The sequence below is a fragment of the Mustela putorius genome, unplaced genomic scaffold (assembly GCF_011764305.1).
Source record: "Mustela putorius furo isolate JIRA1106 unplaced genomic scaffold, ASM1176430v1.1 tig00003937_pilon_pilon_pilon, whole genome shotgun sequence".
Lineage (NCBI taxonomy): Eukaryota > Metazoa > Chordata > Mammalia > Carnivora > Mustelidae > Mustela > Mustela putorius.
Genome location: NW_025422082.1, coordinates 2,769,499 through 2,787,782, shown reverse-complemented (window position 1 = coordinate 2,787,782; position 18,284 = coordinate 2,769,499). Strand labels below are relative to the sequence as shown.

Here is an 18,284-nt window from a genome sequence, read left to right as displayed (position 1 = left end):
TTCTCTTAGCATCTGAGGGACGCACCAGTCCATATCCCTGTCGAAGGGCAACTTTTGTTCTCACTTTATTTAGCCTACAGTGGTTTTCAACCCTGCCCATTAGAATCGCCTGGAGAATTTTAAATACAGCTCTGGGCCCAACCCTGAGACACCGATTCCACAGGTATTGTGAAAAGCAAACCAAGTGATTCTGACTTGCACAGAGGTAAGAGGCGCTCATCAGCCCTGAGTTCTCAACCTGCTGTGTCCTGAAGTTGTCTCAGCTACCTTCCTGAGGGCTTTTTTAAACAGGAGGTCTACTAAAGCATTCACACAATTCACAATGTAAACACCCCAAAATGAGACTTGCGTACAGGTGCTCCAGATGGCCCGTTCTTCCCCCGTGTCTCCAGGGCTCGCTGGCTCTCAGCTGCAGGTAAGCTGGGCAGAAAGTGTTGGTTGGCCAAGAAAGGGCCTGGTTTCTGGCAGGCGCTGGGGAACGTCGGATGTGCTTTGCCAGAGCCTGTCTCTGTTTACCACCCCTGTCGCTACCCCCAACCCCCGACACCCAGCACACCACCTCCCTCCGCTCCAGTGCTGGAAAAGCAGTTGGTCTTTCCTGTGGAGGCAGATGGGCCTGAATGAGCAGAGGAGTCCCGTGCAGGAGGACACGAAGGGTGGAGAACAGGGCTGTGTCTATGCAAACCTTTTATTGCTGTGTCGTCTGGGGGCACATCTCAGGGGGACACAAGGGCGAATGCTGAAGGGGAGGGAGGAGGGGAGTATCTGTGACTCCCGGATGCTCAGCCATTTTCAGACTTGAGGAGTTCAGACCCAGTGTGCCCCATGAGCTGTGCTCTCCCGTCCCACGCCAACACCCATGTGCGCAAACACACATGCACACACACGCACGGTGTCCTTCAGAGCCGCGGCAGCATCCTCCCCAGCTTGGAGGAATGCAGGAGAGGGAGAGGTCACCGAGTTCCTCCTCTTCCATGTCACCTCCTGGCAACCTGCGGCTGGCTTCTAGAAGCGGCACAGGCAGGAAAAGGAAGCGAAAGGGGCTCTAGCCTGCTCTACCTTGCCCAGGAGCGAAGCCAGCAGCTGCAGTCCCACTGTGAGGTAATGCCTGGCGCCGCCTGTGTGTTCCTGCAGGTTGAGACAGATTCAGGCCGGGTGGGGTGGCAGCCCCAGCCACGAAGGGCACACAGGGAGAACAACACTACGACTGGTTGCTGGGCCCCAGCGCTTCCCCACCAGGTCTTGGGGGCCTGGGGTCAGGTGGGTATCCTGGCCGCGGTCTGTCCCAAGCTCCCCAGCTTCCTGGGGAGAGGAGTCCATTGAGGATGCTGCAGGCTGGGTGGAGCGCTGAGGGCTGGGCCTGGCCTCCCCCAGTCTCTGAGCCCCTCTGCCCAGGTGTCGAGGACCTGCTGAGACGGGTTCAGAGGCGCCAGAGAGAAAACCAGCTGGAGCTGGAGCCTGGCACCCAGCCCCCTGCCCCCCCTTCCCAAGCCCTCTGCCACCCTGGCTGCAGTCGCACCAAGGCGCTCATTAGCAGCTGCCCCCACCCGGGCGCGGAGCATGCTCTGGCTCTCGGCCATGAGGCGGTTGGGAATTTTGCAACAGTCTCCAGGAGGGCTGGGCAGGGAGAGTGGGCTTCCCCTGCCATCCGCTGCCCCTTCGCCACGGATTAAGCCAAGAAGGCAGGAGAAAAAATGTCAAGTTTCAGCAGTGTCTGTGGTACCCAGCGTGACAGAGACAGGGCTCCTTCGCCCCCATCTCTCTTGGCTTACAGTCGTAACCAGCCTCAGAGCCATCACTCACTCCTTTCTGTGCCCTGGAACTGAGCCACAGGCCTTGGCCCTAAATGGCCCATAGACTCGGGGGTCAGGCACAGAACACATGAAGGTTTGGGTCTGGGTGCTCACCTGGTGATTACCCAGCTCCCCTGAGAGGGCCCCGAGGTCACCATGCTGTCTGGGAGGCCATCTCTTTTGCTCCTTGGCTTCTGGTACCTTGGAGACCCACTCCCTACACCCAGTCTCGTGTGGCTGACAGGCCAGGATCTTCCTGAGTCCACCTGGGAGTGGAAGCCCAGGCCTCCCCAGAGGAAGAGGTGCCTGGGATGCAGAGAACATGGAGCCAAGTCCCAGCCTGGGAGGCAGGCGGTGGTGGCAGTGCCAGGTGGGAGGTGGCTCTTGGGCCGAGGTGTGCAGAGAAATCTCCCTTCCTGTCCTGCTCCTGGCTCAGACGTGCCCTTCTCGGGGAGGGGAGAGGTGCAGGTGAGGACCATGTGGGGGGAACTTGACAAAAGCGATAGCAGCCAGCTCCTTGCAGAATTCCTCAAGAACCACCACTCCCTGGAGGAGAGTCTGGTGGTCCAGCCTGAGGGAGACAGGATGGCGGTGGTGGGGTTACAGCTGGGAGGCGGTGGGAGTGTGCCCAATATGACATTCCAGTGTCCATGAGGCACATTCTTAGTGGCAGACACCCTGAGTGAAGATGGAGCCCAGCAATGGGCCTTCTTTGCACCCCTGACCCATGCTGCTCTCATTCTCCTTGGGCAGTCTGCCTTCCCATCCTAGGATCCCTCCTCAGGCACCCATCTCCCTCAGTTACTTACTGCTCCCCAGGGACCTGACCCATCAGCTGCTTGCGCACCAGGAGCAGTTTGCCCGAGAACTGGGGTACCCTCTGAATTCTCTGCATCAAGTCCCCGATCACCTAGAGTAGGAATGAGACAAGGCTAGGGTAGGGGCTGGTGACACTCATGCAGGGTCCCCCTAGCTCTGCCGCAGCACAGTGGAGGAGAGGGGTGTGTGTGCCTGTGCATTCCCCTGGAGCTGTCCGGAGTATCCACTCCTGTGGCTCCAACCCCGCCCCATCCGGGTCCCCCTCCCTTCCTGCAGCCCCACCGACACACACCTCTGGGCTCAGGCATCCTTACCCTGACGAGCACAGAGAACAGACTCCTGCAGCCAGGGGCCAGGTTGATGTAGGGATCCAGGAGGTACTCGTGGATAAGGGGGTGGGGAAGAGGGCAAAGCCGGGACAGGACTGAGGTCACTTGCAGGTTCAGGCTGTATGGCTGTAGGGAACACAGTGGACAAGCCGAGGGTTGGCAGGGGGCCACGAGCCTTTTTGCACTCCCTCAGCAAGGCGCCTGGCCAGTGTGAACGTGTGCGGGGGTGGGAGTCTCACGTGATGTGTGTGTGTGTGTCATGGATTCCCTGGGGCTGAGGGCCAGAACATGTTAAGGCGTGTGGAGGAGAGGCAAGATGGGGCTTCCTGCCTAGAGAAGGGGAAGGGGTGGAGGAAGGGGGTATGGAGCTGAAGAACCAAAGAGGGCTCTAATACCCACCCCCACCCCCCACCAGGGCACCTGTCTGGAGTTCTCCCATGGGCCCTCACCCTGTAGCCAGGGCCCAGTCCCATTGGCTACCTGTTCCAAAATCCGGGACATGCGGTCAAACAGCATTCGGAGGAAGTGACCCTCAAAGAAAGGCCGTTCAGGCTCATGAGGGTCCAGGGGTGTGGGGCCCAGGGGCCAGCCCCAAGGGGCAACTCGGGAGCTGCACTCCTGGAACTGAAACAGGAGTGAGAGTTGAGGAGGTGGGCCCAGTGGTCAGGAAGCTCCCAAAGACCGAGGGAACCACGGAGGAAGGATGGACTCGAGGCTCTTGGCCGGAGCAGGGAGCACCTTGGGCAGATCACAGAGGGAGAAGGTGGAGTTTATCAACACCCCGGCTTTGAGGGACAAGAAGTGGGCGTTGGTAGAGGCCTCAACACTCACCAGTCCATAAGCATCGTGGACGTATGTGTCATATCCGGTCTCTTCCAGGAAAGCCGAGGTCTTGGCTTCCTCAGGAACCAGGCAGAGGAAACTGAGACACAAGACCCTAGGTGAGGAGGGGCACTGGCTGGGCTGCCCTGCTCCTCCCCACTTCACCTCCAGCTCTGAGGGAGCAATGCCTCCTGGGCTGCGCCTCATCCCAGCTATGGCCAAAGACAGAACAAACCTCAAGTGGCTGAGATTTCCAGATAGCTCCCTACCTGTTGACGATCTCAGTCACTGCTGTTTTGCCATCCGAGTTGGTGGCAGGGGCTCGGGGAGGCTTTGTGGAGGGCTGAAAGCTGTTGTTGAGAAAGCCGTCTGTGAAGTAGGGGTCTTCCTCCAGATCTCTGTGGCATCAACGAATGAATGAACAAGTGCAGGGGTGTGGGGGGCCATGAGGGTCCCACCGGCCTGAGGCCTCCCAGAGGCACAGGGTTCCACTTACAGGGTGTCTTCATAGCTCTCGGGCTCGGGTGAGCCCCGGGCCACATAATGGCGGCCCTCCAGGTTGCACAGGACCAGGCCGTGGATGACCTGCTCGTGCGGCTTCTGCAGCAGCTCCTCGAATAACCGCAGGGTGGTGATGCTGATCTGGGTAAGAAAGGATCAGCGAGACCCCGGTTCTAGTGGTCCTGGGAATTGCTTACTCGGATAAGAAAAGAGCAGGCGGCAGGTTTTGGGGAGAGTGGGGGGCAGTCCTCTGCGGGGAGTGCTGGTCTGGGAGCTGGAAGTCTGCCCGGTTCCGGTTCTATTACTAATTTGATGTGTGTTATCAAGTGAGCCAACTGGCTTTTCTGTTTCCATGGCTGAAAAACGGAATAGCAGCCTCACCTCGCTCGGAGTAGCTACAAGCCTCAAACAAGCCAAGTGAATATGAAATAGGTTTGGAAAACAGAAAATCACACAGCAAGCATCTGGTCACAGAAAATCACTGTGTGACAAAAGCAGTCACTGTTTTGGGGGGGGGGTAGGCATTTCAGTGCCTCAAAGGCAGTACCACCTGGTAAGCTGATGTTAGAGGGCTGAAACACTCAGAAGACCCCTTGGGCAGGGGTTGGTTGGTGGGTGCCAGAAGGACGACACCCCCCTCCCCCGCCTCACCTCGTCCGAGAGGTGGTCGCAGTGCCCGATGAGGTGAGCACACAGAGTGCAGGGGCCGTCGTCAGGGGCTGCAGGCTGTGGGTCTGTGCCCAGGAGGAAAGCCACAGCCTCTCGCAGCAGCACAGGGGAGCGGAGCTGACGCAGCATGGCCGTGAGCAAGGCGGTGGAGGTCAGGACACTCTGCTCAGAGCTACAGGGAGAGAGCGCTGAGCCAGGCCTGGGGGCTGAGAGCCAGGTGGGGGATGGCCAGGAGTAAATGAGTGTGGGGGTGACAGAACCCTTTCCTGGTTTCCTTATGCCTTGGCTGGTATTTCTCTGTTTGCTCCCTAGCTCTCCTGAGGTCCTGGAGTCAGCCCACGTGGCTCTGAGCCACCTGTGTGTCAGGAGGCCAAGCCCGGCAAACATTAAACATGGGCCTGCAGACCCACGTTACTCTGGCCAAAGAGTTCCTGGCCTTAGGAATGAGTAGGGGCCCAATGGGGCGAGCAAATGGGTCCAGACCATGGCCAGCCCCAGGGAACGGGACACATACTTACACATGCAGGAGGTGGGGCTGCAGAATCTCCACGAAAAACTTCTCAGCCACAGCCTTTGCCAAGGCCTCGGCAACCACCTAGGTGCCAAGGACATGTCTTAAGCACGTTTTACCTCCGTGACAGTTTTCCACTGAGAAACTACTGTGTCCTTGCACAGTGTCTAACACAATAGGCAGGCCAAGGGCCCTGCCTAGCTCCTGAGAGGTCCACTGGGTCCTCAAGGTGGACACAGGGAAGGGAGTGGGGTCAACCGCAGGGCACCCCCACAGAGGGTCCCACTGGGGCCCACCCCTGCTCACCGTATGTGCCTCTGTGATGAGGTGGTCACAGTAATCAAACCAGCCCAAAAAGGCAGCCAAGGCCTCCTTGCCAGGGAAGGAAGCTTCATCGGATGGGGCACTGGGCAACCTGAGGGGGAGCAAGGGAGGGGCTGTGAGGCGTGCCTCAGGGATGTTCCAGAATCTGTTCCACCCTCCTTCTCCCTGCAACCTCTGTGGCCAGTGCCAGGCGGAAGAAGGAGGGGGGAAGCAAAAGTGATGTTCCCTTGGAGGGAAAGCCCGTGAGGATAGGCTGTGCCCTCCGGAAGAGAGTGGCCAGCAGGGGTCCCCAACCCTCCTAGAAAACCAGAGGACAGGGAGGGCTTCTAGCCACTTAAAAAATAGCCCAACCCAGCTTCCCCTCACCCCCAAGAGCCTACCTCCAGCTGATGCCCTCTAGTGCAGCAATGTCCGCTGGGTCCAGGAAGGGGGGCAGGGACTGGTATAGCTGGCAGAGGTGCTCGGTGACAACACGGCAACAAGGGCTGCTCTGCACCAGGTAGGTGGCAGCGGCAGGTGAAGCCACACTTACCAGGAGCAGCAGGTTCTCCTGCGCCTTCAGAGCCACCCGACCTTTCTAGGGGACAGGGTCAGGACTTCAGGGACATACATCTGAACCCCTGGACCCCTCCCAGCAGTTCACCCTCCTCGTCCCTGCCCACTCTGTCTTGACGGCTGGCACCTTGCTCTTGCACAGCCCGATCAGGGCGGTGATGAGGGTGCTTTCCCCAACCACTCCTTCTGGCTCCTCTGTCTCAGCAGGCAGCTGTGAGCTCAAGGCCCGGGCTCCGCACGGACTCATGTCAGGAGCCTTGCTGTGGGCGTGGTCCTTGTCCTGCACACTGGCGGCCTCTCTAGGCAGGGTGATGGGCTCTTTGGATGACTTCTTTCTACTGACCATCTTTTTGCCCTGCAAAGAAGGTCGGGTGAAGCCATGTCACGGTGCAGACCATTGCCCAGGATGCTCCACTGGGAAGGCAGGATGTGCTGGCTGTCAGGGCCTCAGCATGGAGCTGGAGGGAAAGCTGCCTGGGTGCCTGAGGACCTGCTCCACCCTCTGCTTCCTCAGAAGGGCCTCAGAGGCCTGCCCTGCAATCTGGGCCCTCCCTCTCCTCTTCCTCACAGAGGTGCTCACTTCCAGGATGTAGGTGAGCAGGGCTGGGTCCTGTTGGATCTTGGAGCAGAGCACGGTGGTGAACTGTACCTCCTCCTTTTCTGTTTGGGATCCAGGAACTGTCCCACCAAGTCGGAGAAGCTTCTAGAAGGGAAGAAAATTAAAAACAGATAAGAATGGGGTAGCAGAGAAGAGAGAAGGCTTGACCCTCAGACCCTCCCTGGTCTCCTGGTCTCACCTGCACAGGCCTGTGGACATTGAGGTAATGCAGGAGGGGGTGCTGTACCTGGGCCAGAATCTTGCTGAAGAACTGGAACACCTGCTGTCGCATCCCTGGGGGGTACTGAGGGTCAAGGTGCCCGTCAGAAGGTGGAGCCCACCGACTGCAGGCAATGCTCCTCCCACCCCTCACCGGGCCACAGCACCAGCCTCCCATGGTCAGTGCTCAGAGGGCACCTTTTCTGGAAGCCTCCTTCCCTCACTATAGGCACACCTCGAACACTTCGCTTCCAGACCACCACAATAAAGCAAATATTACAATCAATGAATACTGCAATATAGCAAGTTAAATAAATTTTTTGGCTTCCCAGTAAATATAAAAACTACATTTATGCTATACTGTGGTGTATTAATTATGCAATTGCATTATATCTAAAAGGCAACGTACATAACCTTAATTTAAAAATACTGCTACAGGGCACCTGGGTGGCTCAGTGGGTTAAAGTTTCTGCCTTCAGCTCAGGTCATGATTCCAGGGTTCTGGGATGGAGCCCCACATCAGGCTCTCTGTTTGGCGGGGAGTCCACTTCTCCCTCTCTCTCTGCCGGCCTCTCTGTCTACTTATGATCTCTATCAAATAAATAAATAAAATCTTTAAAAAGTATATTGCTACAAACTGCTAACCGTCATCTGAGCCTTCAGCGAGTCGCAGTCTTTTTGCTGGTGGAGGCTCTCGCCTCCATGTTGGTGGCGCTGACTGATCAGGGTGGTCCTTGCTGAAGGTGGGAATGGCTGTGGCAATTTCTTAAAATAAGACAACAGTGAAGTTGGCCACGTGGATGGACTCTTGCTTTCATGCATGACTTCTCTGTAGCACCCCAAACTGTTTGATACATTTTTTTTTAAGATTTTATTTATTTATTTGACAGAGAGAGATCACAAGTAGGCAGAGAGGCAGGTAGAGAGAGAGGAGGAAGCAGGCTCCCTGCTGAGCAGAGAGCCCGATGTGGGACTCGATCCCAGGACCCTGAGATCATGACCTGAGCCGAAGGCAGCGGCTTAACCCACTGAGCCACCCAGGCGCCCTGTTTGATACATTTTACTCCCAGTAGAACTTCTTTCAAAACTAGAGCTGGTGCTATCCAACCTGCAGCCGCTGCTCTATCGACTATGTTCACACAACGCTCTCAATCTTTGGTTTTCCTCTCAACAATCTTCCCAGCGTCCTCCCCAGGAGCAGATTCCACCTGAGGAAACCTCGTTCCCTGCTCATCCACAAGCAGCAGCTCCTCATCTGTTATGTGATCATGAGAGGGCGGCCATTCAGTCCCATCTTCGGGCTCCACTTCCGGTTCTAGTTCTCTCGCCCTTCCCCCAGACTTCCTCCCTGAAGTCGTGAACCCACCACAGTCATCCTTGAAGGTTGCAATCAAATTCTTCCAAATTCCGGTTCATGCTGATATTTTGACCTCTTCCCAGGAATCACGAATGTTCTTAATGGCACCTGGAATGGTGAATCCTTGCCAAGAGGATTTCAATTTACTTTGCCCAAATGCATCCGAAGAGTCACTACCCGTGGCAGCCACAGCCTTACAGAAGGTATTTCTTAAATAGTAAGACTTGAGAGTTCAGTGATCCTCAAATGGAGTCTGTGTGTCAGAATGGAGTCTGGGAACTCGTGCCCGACCAGGCGCCTTGTCAGGGAGCAGTCGTGTTGGGAAAAGGAGACTTTTTTCTGAGCGGTAGGTCTCAACAGTGGATTTAAAATATTCAGGAAACCATGTGTAATCTAAAGTGCTTTCGCTCAGGCTTCATTGTCCCATTTACAGAGCACGGGCAGAGCGGACTTAGCGCGATTCTTCAGGACTCTGGGATTTCCAGAATGGTCAATGAGCACTGGCTTTGACTCTAAGTCACCAGCGGCATGATCCTGGAACAAGAGAGTCAGCCTGTCCTTTGAAACTCGAAGCTGGGCGTTGACTTCCGCCCTCCAGCTGTGAGAGTCCTAGCTGGCATCTCCCTCCAAGAGAGGCCGTTTTATCCGCACTGGAAATCCGTCACTCGGGGTAGCCTCCTTCATCACCTAATCCCGCTGGATCTCCCGGAGAATTTGCAGCAGCATCTACACCAGCACTGGCTGCTCACCTTGCACTCTGACGTCACAGAGACGGCTTCCTCCCTTACACCCCGCAGACCACTTCCCATAGCTTCTGCCTTTTCTCCTGCAGCTTCCCCACCGCTCTCAGCCTTTGAAGAATTGGAGAGTCGGGGCCTTGCTCAGGATCAGGCTTTGGCTTAACAGAACGTCGAGGCTGGTGTGCTCGTCTATGCAGACCACTCAGACTTTCTCCACCTCAGCTATAAGGCTGTTTTGCTTTCTTACTGTTCATGTGTCCACTGGAAAGCACTTTGAATTTCCTTCAACAATTTTCCTTTGCATTCTCAACCTGGCTGCTCGTTGTGTGACCCAGCTTTTGGCCTATCTTAGCTTTTGATGTGACTTTCTCATTAATCTTAATCATTTCTAGCTTTTGATTTATTTATTTAATTTTATTTAATTTTTAAAGATTTTATTTATTTGACAGACAGATCACAAGTAAGCAGAGAGAGAGAGAGAGAGAAAGAGGAGGAAGCAGGCTCCCTGCTGAGCAGAGAGCCTGATATGGGGCTCGATCCCAGGACCCTGAGATCATGACCTGAGCCAAAGGCAGAGGCTTACCCCACTGAGCCACCCAGGCGCCCCTAGCTTTTGATTTAAACTGACAGACGTGTGACTCTTCCTTTCACTTGAACACTTAGAGGCCACTGTAGGATTATTAGTTGGCCAGATTTCAATATCACAGTGTCTCAGGGAATAGGGAGGCCCAAGGAGAGGGAGAAAAAGGGGAATGGCTGGCCAGTAGAGCTGTCTTAGAGAGGCATTATTTGTGGTGCTCCCAATTACAACAGCAACATCAAAAATCACTGACCACATATCACTGTAAGAATATAATAACTAAGTCTGAAGTATTACCAGTAATTACCAACATGTGACACAGAGACATGAAGTGAACACACACTGTCGGAAAATAGCGCCAACAGACTTGCTCAAGGTAGGGCTGCCTACAAAGTCCAACTTGTAAAAAATGCAGTCCTTGTGAAGCACCATCAAGTGGAGCGCAACTGAGTAAGTTGTGCCCATCTTTGAAACGGGCCTTCCCGACACTGTCAGGTCCCCGTCCCGCTTCATTGCTCTCCATAACCCCGTCATTGTTGAACAGACCACGTGCGGGCCCCCCTGATGACCCACCTCTCGCTGACCAGAATTTCTGTGTTTTAACTGCTGCTGTGTCTGCAGCACCAAGGACCCTGCCCAGCCCACAGCTGGTTCTCAGCACATCTTCGCTGAATGAACCCTGACTGAACAATGGGAGTGTGTCCACCACACGATGTGACAGGAACATGCGTGGACGAGCCAGGAATGCAGGGGCTCCCCAGGGTCCTGCCCACCTCAGCCTTGCCCAGTGTGCACAGGGTCTCCAGGATTTTGTGCTGCAGTAGGTACTCCAGACAGGGCCCAGCCTCGCCAGCTGCCGTCTGCTGCCTCTCCTCGTACACCAGGATGTCCAGCATCTGCTTCAGCCGCCAGGGGATATCTGTTTTCTTGGCGGGGGTGTTTTCATCTAATAGGGATTCAGGAAACAAGAGTGAGTGGGGTGAAGAGAGGTTCTCTGGCTTGATGAGGTCAAGGCCCTGGGGACTGTAGGTAGCGAGAGACTGAGGGTACACCTGGATTAAGGCCCGGTTCACAGTGGGCTTCGAACGAAGACCAGAGAAAATGGAAATTTACAGCTGGTGCCTCTATATTTAAAAAGACAAAAGACCTTTTGGCTGAGGCCCAGGATACAGCCCTCTGGCAGGGAACGTGTGCATATTCTAGAGAGGGAGACGGCATCATTTTTTCTGCTAACCCTGGGGCGTACATTGCTCTGGGCCTGACTGAGGCGCTGTGGGCTTGGGGTCTCCGTCCTAGAATGTGAAGTGGTCTCATAGCAGCTTTCCAAGAGGCAAAGCAGCTTTCCTCTTGTCCTTTTTACACACAGAGGAGGCCGAAAGGAGAAACTTATTATTTTTTTTTTAACATAGGAGAAGAAAATCTGTGCATGACCACGAGTTCAGAGGCAAACCTGCTCCACTGTGCAAAGGTCTTGATGGAGAAGCAGAGGCTTTCTTGGTGAGAGTCTCAGAGACCGTATAAAGCAAGTTTTAGTGCTTTGGGACAAGCCTTGGAGCACCCCCTAGCTTACTTTGAAAGCACTGGCTTTTGAACAACAGTTCACCTCACCCATCCCTGTACCTATGATGTAGGGAGTGTTCTGCAAATTAATAGAATCAGGTTCCAGTAAAGGCCCAAGGGGACCTGAGTCAGTTCAGGATCTTTTCCTATATCCTGGTAGACTGGGGCTCTCTGTCCAGAGATCTTCAGTCTAAAAGGTACAGACTTCCAATTAAAAAGTAAGTAAGTCCTGGGTGCCTGGGTGGCTCAGTCAATTGGGTGTCCCAGTCCTGATTTTGGCTCTGGTCATGATCTCAGGGTTGTGAGAGCGAGCCCTGCATCAAGCTCTTGCTGGGCGTGGAGCCTGCTTAAGATTCTCTCTCTTTCCCTCTCCCTCATACCCCCCTGCTAAAAAACAAATAACAAAACAAAAACAAAAACAAAAAATAATAAATAAGTCCTGAGAATGTTATATACGCACAGTGATTATAGTTAAAGTATTGCATATTTGAAAATTGCTAAAGAGTAGATCTTAAAAGTTGTCATACAAGAAAAAAAATGGGTAACTAGTTAGGGTGATGGATATTAACTAGACTTACTGTATTGATTACTTCACAATATATCCATATATTGAATCAATAGGTTGTACCCCCAAGTTACATGGTATAATGTTACATCAACTATATCTCAAAAAAAAGAAAAAAAAGCTCTTCAGTTTAAAGCCATCGCTCTCCACTGGGGGTGATTCTGCCCCCAGGACAATTTGCCCATGTTTGGAAAGACACAGTTATGGCAAAGGAGAGGGTGGAAGTCTGAGCTGCTGCTAACCGTTCCACTGTGCACCCCCAGAAGCCTGCCACCACAGAGAATGACCAAGCACAAACGTTAGCTGTGCCAAGATGGCAGAACCTGGTCTAAAAGGGACACTTAGGGAGTCCCTCAGAGTGTCCAAAGACTGCTTTTTAACTTCTCAGGCTGGCTCAGGCTGGAAATCAAGTCTTCAGGAAGTGGGTAGGCTGGAATCAAACCCCAGTGTGAACCAGGATGTAGAAAGCTGGGGATGCAGGACAGGGTTACCTGGCAACCAGCACGTATCCACCAATACCAACATACTGACTACAAAGCAGCCAATCAGATTCCACCCCCTCTGGGAGTGCTCCTGCTGGGCTCAGAGCACCCGAAGCTTTGGCTGTCTAGGGTGTCAGCTGGAGGAGAAGGATCTGTACATGTTACATGCCTTGGCTTTTGTTCTCCTCCTACCCTAGATTTCCATAAGGGAAATGCCCTCTAAGTTAGCTCAGGGAAAGGAGGAGGAATTGATCCCTTTTCTTTTCTTTTCATCAGTAAGCCCTGGGCATGGGCCCTGAGGACTGCAGGCCTGGATACTCTGCCTAGCTGGAAGCTAGGGGCAAGTGGGGCTCACCCTCTGCCTTGCAGTCAGGTCAGTGACATGCCCGATTTCCTAGTCCCCACTCCTATCTCACACAGATCCTAAAGGTCAGGGTGGGGCCAGCCCCCACTCTCCACCCCTGTGCAGCCCTTGTCACCCTCTCCAGGCCACATGAGTCTCTGCCTGGCATGGTGACAGCCCACACCTTCCTCCCCACTACCTGCGGGGCTCCCTTAGCCAGGGGAGACCGGGCCCCACCTGTACTTCCAATGTAGTAGTGTGTGATACCCTTCCAGTGCTCCACGAAGGCCTCCAGCAGGTCAATGCTGGGCTCCCGCTGTGAAGAGAGCAGAGACACAGTGTAAGGAGCTGCCACCGTGACCACGGGCTCCAGTGCCACTGCCGCTCATCACAATGGATGGTCCACCATCTACCAGGGCTCAGGTCAGTGCCAGGCCCTGGAGGAGGTGCCAGATTCTCAAAGGGAGCAGGAACACGTTTTCTCCAGGACAATCTCCTGGCCCTTCTCCCAGCCCCTCTCTCTCCCAGACGCTGTGCTCCTGCTACATGTCATGATTCCACCACAGTCCCTGGCCTGGGAGAGCTAAGAACATCAGTACGGAAGATGGGACACAGAAAGAGATCATCTCAAGATGGTCATGCAACCAGAGAGGGATGTTGAGGAAAACAGGAGAGTACCCCCAAAACAACAAAATCAAAATGACACACAGGGAAAACAAGGCAAAGACAAAGCTTTCCAGCCCCTCCCTGTCCAAGAGTCTGCACAAATCTGTGTTCGAGGCCATCGAAAGAATTCGTTCAGCCAGATGGGTAATGTTAGCATAATATTCATGAGGTGTCTTACTTCGAACATGCTTGCATCTTTTGTCCAGGGCCGCAGGCTGCTGGAGTTGCTGGGAAGGCACAGCCTGCAGCCCCAAGGAATTCTATTTCTGCTATGAGCAATGCCCCTTTTCCAGAAGTTACCTCTTCATCTCCATACCAGTAACAACTGCTTTCCCTGAGAACTCCAGAAAAGAGCATTCGTTCTCTTTCCTTGCAGAGTAAACGTTTACAGGGAAAAAAATACGTAATCAAATAGTCCCGTACCACAGGTGCTCATTTCTACCTCTCTGTCTCTGTTCAGGCCACTCCTCGGCCCAGGAGGCCCTGTGTCACCCTACCCTTGTCTAGAGCCAAATGGCCACCCATGAGGTCCAGCTGGTGCAGCTAAGGACCATTGGCTCCACAAAGGCCTCATCAGAGTTCTTGGTCTCTCTAACCTCACACTTCACAGCATCACAGAACTGTCTACTCCCATCAGTTCTTGACCTTTTGGCTAAGATCAAGTGCAGAACTGTCTACTCCTGATTCATTCAGGAAATCTCTTTTGAATGCCTACTGTGTACAAGACACAGTGCTAGGTACCATAAGCAAAACAAGGCCATCAGAGACCCAGTGCCAGAGAGAATAGAATATGAAAAATGCTCCAAGTAACTCAGCTGTAGGAAGTAGTGTGAGAATGTGGGACAGGTGGAAAGTAGCCCATGGGAAAAGAACAGTGGAACAGAGAAGGCTTTACTGAGGTTACCCTGAAACTAAAACATGAGGAAAGCAGTCCCAGGCCAATAATCAGAGATGAAGGCAAGACAGTTCCTCGGAAAGAACTCTACAGAGTGTGTCTGGGACAAGGATGGAGTGTGGGGTCCGTGAACATCAAGCCACTGGGTCAGGATTGGTTCCTGCAGGCGGAGGGAGAAGGGGCGGGGGGAGGGAGTTCAAGGACATTTGCAGAGCCATGTTTCAGGCAGAGTCCTCGGGCAGTTGCGTGTAGGAGATGAAGGCAGGAAGAATGGTTTAGAAGGCCATGAAGACAGGAGGAAGAAGCAGTAACACCAAATCAGAGGCCCTGAAACTCTTCCCCCAACGCTCATCTGCCCAGGGAACCTTATCTTCTTTCATGGGTAGTTGTTGGGGGGGCATGATCCTTACTGGAGCTTCATCTCCCACGGTCATTCCAAAAAACACCATCCAAATGGAGCCAACACGTCAAACCACATCCTGTGTGAGACTGTGATTGGGGGATTAGAGTCTTCCCTTCTACTAGACTGTGAGCTCCCTGAGGGCCCAGGATCTGTGCGTTCTAGCTCTGCCTGCTCCTAAAGGGCTCTGCCACTAGTGACTACATTACATTCATATTTACTCAATATCTCAGCAAACTCTTTTAACATTCTTTCCATAGTTCCTTGTCTCAGGAAAGCCCTCTGGGCCTTAACTGGCACTAATCATCTTACAGAGCTATGATGAGCTCTCATCTAGCCTCAAAATTCATTTACAGTCTCCTGAACCGTTACTCTGGGCTAACACTGAAAATGAACAATCCAGTGGGGACAGGAGGCCCGGGAGAACACAGATGGTCAGCAGACAGATTGTAACAGAACAGACTGTTAGAACAAAGCAAGGGGATCATCTTCCCCTGAATCTACTATTAATTACTATAGCTCCAAAGCCATTGTACCAAATGATTTATGTTAAAGAGAAATTATTAAATTTCTAATTGTTATCTTTGTTAATAATAATAAAGAATACTTTCTAAAAGAACTCCAATGATCACTATTTCTGTTTTGTCAGAAGAGGGCAGGAGGAGCACTCTTCCTCCCTTAACAAGAAGTCAAGGAACCAGCTGGGGTCTTAACATGGAGACAAGGCAGGGGGAAGACCTGACAGTTATGCAGAGCCAGCCAAACTTCTCCAGCACTTTCTATGTAGCCTATACTCAGGGGCCAAAAATCACCTGCCTAAAAATGCCACCTTTGATCACCAGTCCCTCCTCCAGCCCCTGAGGCTAAATGCCCACAATGGAAGCATTAGAAAGTCACTTCTTAGGACTAAGGCTCTCTCTGGCCTGTCTACCTGCCCTATGGTCTGGAGCTTTCCCGGAGGGGTATGAAGTGGTTCGTCATATCACTTTCTAAGATGACAGCTGTTTTGACTGGAGACAAGGAGGAGGGGAAGGCAAGATTATTCTGGAACCCCTCCCTAGGTGGGCTGCCAGCGACCTCAGGAAGGGTGGGCTGGGACAGGTGGAGGAGAGGTGGGAGGAGCTTTTTACTTTCTTCACAAGTCTGATTAAGGCTGAGACTGTTCTCATTTATAATAAGCTCTCTTTTGGGGGGAGAAAGGAGATGGAACACAAGGTTGTTTCTCCTGAGCAAGTCTGACAGAATATAGCAAATCGATCAATTAGAGGAGGGCTTCTACTTTGAGACAAAAGAACTGTTAACTTTACGGACAGATTCTTGGCAGGGTTACTTTGAACAGAAGGCATTCGGCTTATTCTATCTAAACAGCACTTTTATCTTGCTCAATGAGGTGAACCCGCCTCTGACCAGCCTTCAACCCCAACAGAAATGGCAAACACAAACGCTCCCTCATATGGCCGTCCCAAGGTCCCCCCATTGCTGGCCGCTCCCGACTCAAGGTCACTCTGGCCAGCGCGCCTGCGGTGTGAGACAACATTCTGGATACGCCCTGTGGCCCCGCAGCAGGCTCCTTCCTGGGCCAGGCGCCCACCCACCCCTGGACTGTATATACACAGGCTTCCTGGGGACGTGGCCAATCTGGGCCGGAACTTCCCAAGCGGAGGCTGAGAACACACCGGCCTGACTGAGGTCTTGGGGTTGTCTGGGGGCTCAGAAGGAAGGGAAGAGGCATCTATCTTTCCAGCCCAGGTGACCAGGAAGGGAGGAGCGTAGGGGGGGCGGGGGGAAGGAAGGAGGACGGCAAAGCGCCTGGGCTAGGGACCTTGGGGAAGAAACTACTGGGTGACAAGGGAGCCCTCTAGCACAGAAGAGTTTGGGAACTGGGAGCAGGAAAAATAGGAAGCCATTTGGGGAAAACGGTTAGGGGCTGGGGCGATCTGGAGAGAAGCTGGGAGTAGGCGCGATCGGCAAAAGAGGCCACAGGAAGCAGGAAGGGCTGTGCGGGAGGGGCGCGACCGGGGAGAGACCGGGGAGAGAGGGGGCTCCGCGACAGGCCGCCGCGGCCTGGGTGGGGGTCCCTTCCCCGAGCCGGGCCCGCGCCTTCCGCCGGCCTGCCCGCCGGCTCCTCCCCCCGCCCCGCGCCCGCCCTTCCGGCCCAGGCCCCGCGCGCCCGGGCCTCCCCGGCCTCACCGCCCCCACGGCCTCCTGCAGCAGCGCCCCGAGCCGGCTCAGCATGGTGGCGGCCCGGCCCGGCTCGGCTCCCGGGCGGCGGTGGCGGCGGTGGCGGCGGCGGAGCGGCGGCGGAGCTCGCAGGCGGAGGCGGCCCCGGAGGCGCGGCGAGGGGGCGGGGCCCTGCCGGTTCGCTCCGCCCCGCCCCGGCCCACTGGGGGCACCCAGCGCCCCCAGCCCGGCCCCGGCCCCCGCTCGCACTGTCGGGAAGGAGGCCGGGCGCAGACGTCGCCCGGCTGGGGAGAGCAAATTGGGGTGGGGAGTGCGCCCTGGAGCCCGGCCCCGCAGCAGTGGGGCGCCGCGGGGCAGCAGGTTCACGCGGCCCCGTGGGGGGAGCCAGGTGGCAGCGAGAAGGGCTGGTGGGACAGGGAGTTTCTTCCACGAGGTATGAGAAGGTTTGTGGGTCCTGTAAGTCTCTAGACGCCCCTGCCCCCACCCCCTTTCCGATACAGTAGCCACTGTTCGCACGTGGCTGTCGAGCCCTGAAACCAACGTGCTAGTCCAAATAGAGAGGCGCTGAAGAGTACCCCGGGTTCTGAAGACTCACTACAAAAAGAAGATATAAAATAGCTCACTCGTGGTGTTGTACGTTGACGACTTGTTGAAATTGTAACATACTCGATATATTGGGTTAAATGAAGTATATTATGAAAATTAATTTCACTTGTTGCTTGTTCCTTTGCGTGGATACAGCACTGGTCCAGAGGTCCTGCAGAGGAAGTGACAACGGGCCGGGCTATCCCAGCAGCGCCCGGGAAGGAAACAGAAGGTGGGTCTCCCACGTCAAGAGGCCCCCTGCCCGGGAAAGTTGGGCCCAAGAATTACTCAGGCAGAGCGGGAATGTCCAGGACATTTCATGGAATGTACAGAGCGACAACTCCGCCGTTTTTTTTTTTTTTTTTTTAGATTTTATTTATTTATTTGAGAGAGAGACAATGAGAGAGATGAGCGAGGAGAAGGTCAGAGAGCGAAGCAGACTCCCCATGGAGCTGGGAGCCCGATGTGGGAGCCCGGGATCATGACCTGAGCCGAAGGCAGTCGTCCAACCAACTGAGCCACCCAGGCGTCCCCAACTCCGCCTTTTTAAAGCCCATTCCCACCACCCTCCGGAATGAAAAGATCTGAGGAGAGGGCTGGTATGTTCAAAATTTATTTCTGCTGACCACAGACGTGTGATGAGAGGGTGGGGGTTTAATGTGACACTAGAAAGGAGGGTAGCCTCTACCGCAAAGCTGTAGGACCCAGAGTTGTGGGGTCTTGGGATTTCACTGCACTAGCCCTGCTACTTTGGGCCGCATTCACGGGTCAGGCCGAGTCTCAGGAGACA

The 18,284-nt window shown here is 54.4% G+C and overlaps 1 protein-coding gene across 4 annotated transcripts; it reads right to left on the bottom strand.

The window, feature by feature from the left end:
• Nucleotides 1-670: 670 nt before the first annotated feature.
• FHIP2B (FHF complex subunit HOOK interacting protein 2B) lies at nucleotides 671-17,050 on the bottom strand. 4 transcript variants are annotated; one of them, XM_045069477.1, is made up of 17 exons: nucleotides 16,919-17,050; nucleotides 13,005-13,083; nucleotides 10,591-10,763; nucleotides 7,121-7,225; nucleotides 6,892-7,026; nucleotides 6,451-6,678; nucleotides 6,149-6,345; nucleotides 5,751-5,859; nucleotides 5,452-5,528; nucleotides 4,916-5,105; nucleotides 4,260-4,405; nucleotides 4,033-4,161; nucleotides 3,773-3,863; nucleotides 3,422-3,565; nucleotides 2,927-3,067; nucleotides 2,603-2,703; nucleotides 671-1,128 (listed from the first exon to the last, which is right to left on the bottom strand). In XM_045069477.1, exons 1-17 carry the CDS (start codon nucleotides 16,961-16,963, stop codon nucleotides 1,056-1,058), a joined length of 2,163 nt encoding a protein of 720 aa, XP_044925412.1. In that variant the 5' UTR covers nucleotides 16,964-17,050; the 3' UTR covers nucleotides 671-1,055. The 4 variants fall into 4 exon arrangements, with proteins under 4 accessions (XP_044925412.1, XP_044925411.1, XP_044925413.1 ...); XM_045069476.1 differs by lacking the exon at nucleotides 671-1,128 and adding an exon at nucleotides 2,074-2,364 and having other exon boundaries at nucleotides 6,904-7,026; XM_045069478.1 differs by lacking the exons at nucleotides 671-1,128; nucleotides 3,422-3,565 and adding an exon at nucleotides 2,074-2,364.
• Between the last annotated feature and the right edge of the window lie 1,234 nt (nucleotides 17,051-18,284).

Bases quoted from the DNA above. Each gene is read 5' to 3' on its own strand.
- FHIP2B (XM_045069476.1), bottom strand. From the start codon at position 16,963: ATGCTGAGCCGGCTCGGGGCGCTGCTGCAGGAGGCCGTGGGGGCG. The intron at 4,162-4,259 runs GTAAGTGGAACC...TTGATGCCACAG, and splicing joins GAGAGCTATGAAGACACCCT to AGATCTGGAGGAAGACCCCT. The intron at 2,365-2,602 runs GTAAGTAACTGA...TGTCTCCCTCAG, and splicing joins GGTCAGGTCCCTGGGGAGCA to GCTGGACCACCAGACTCTCC.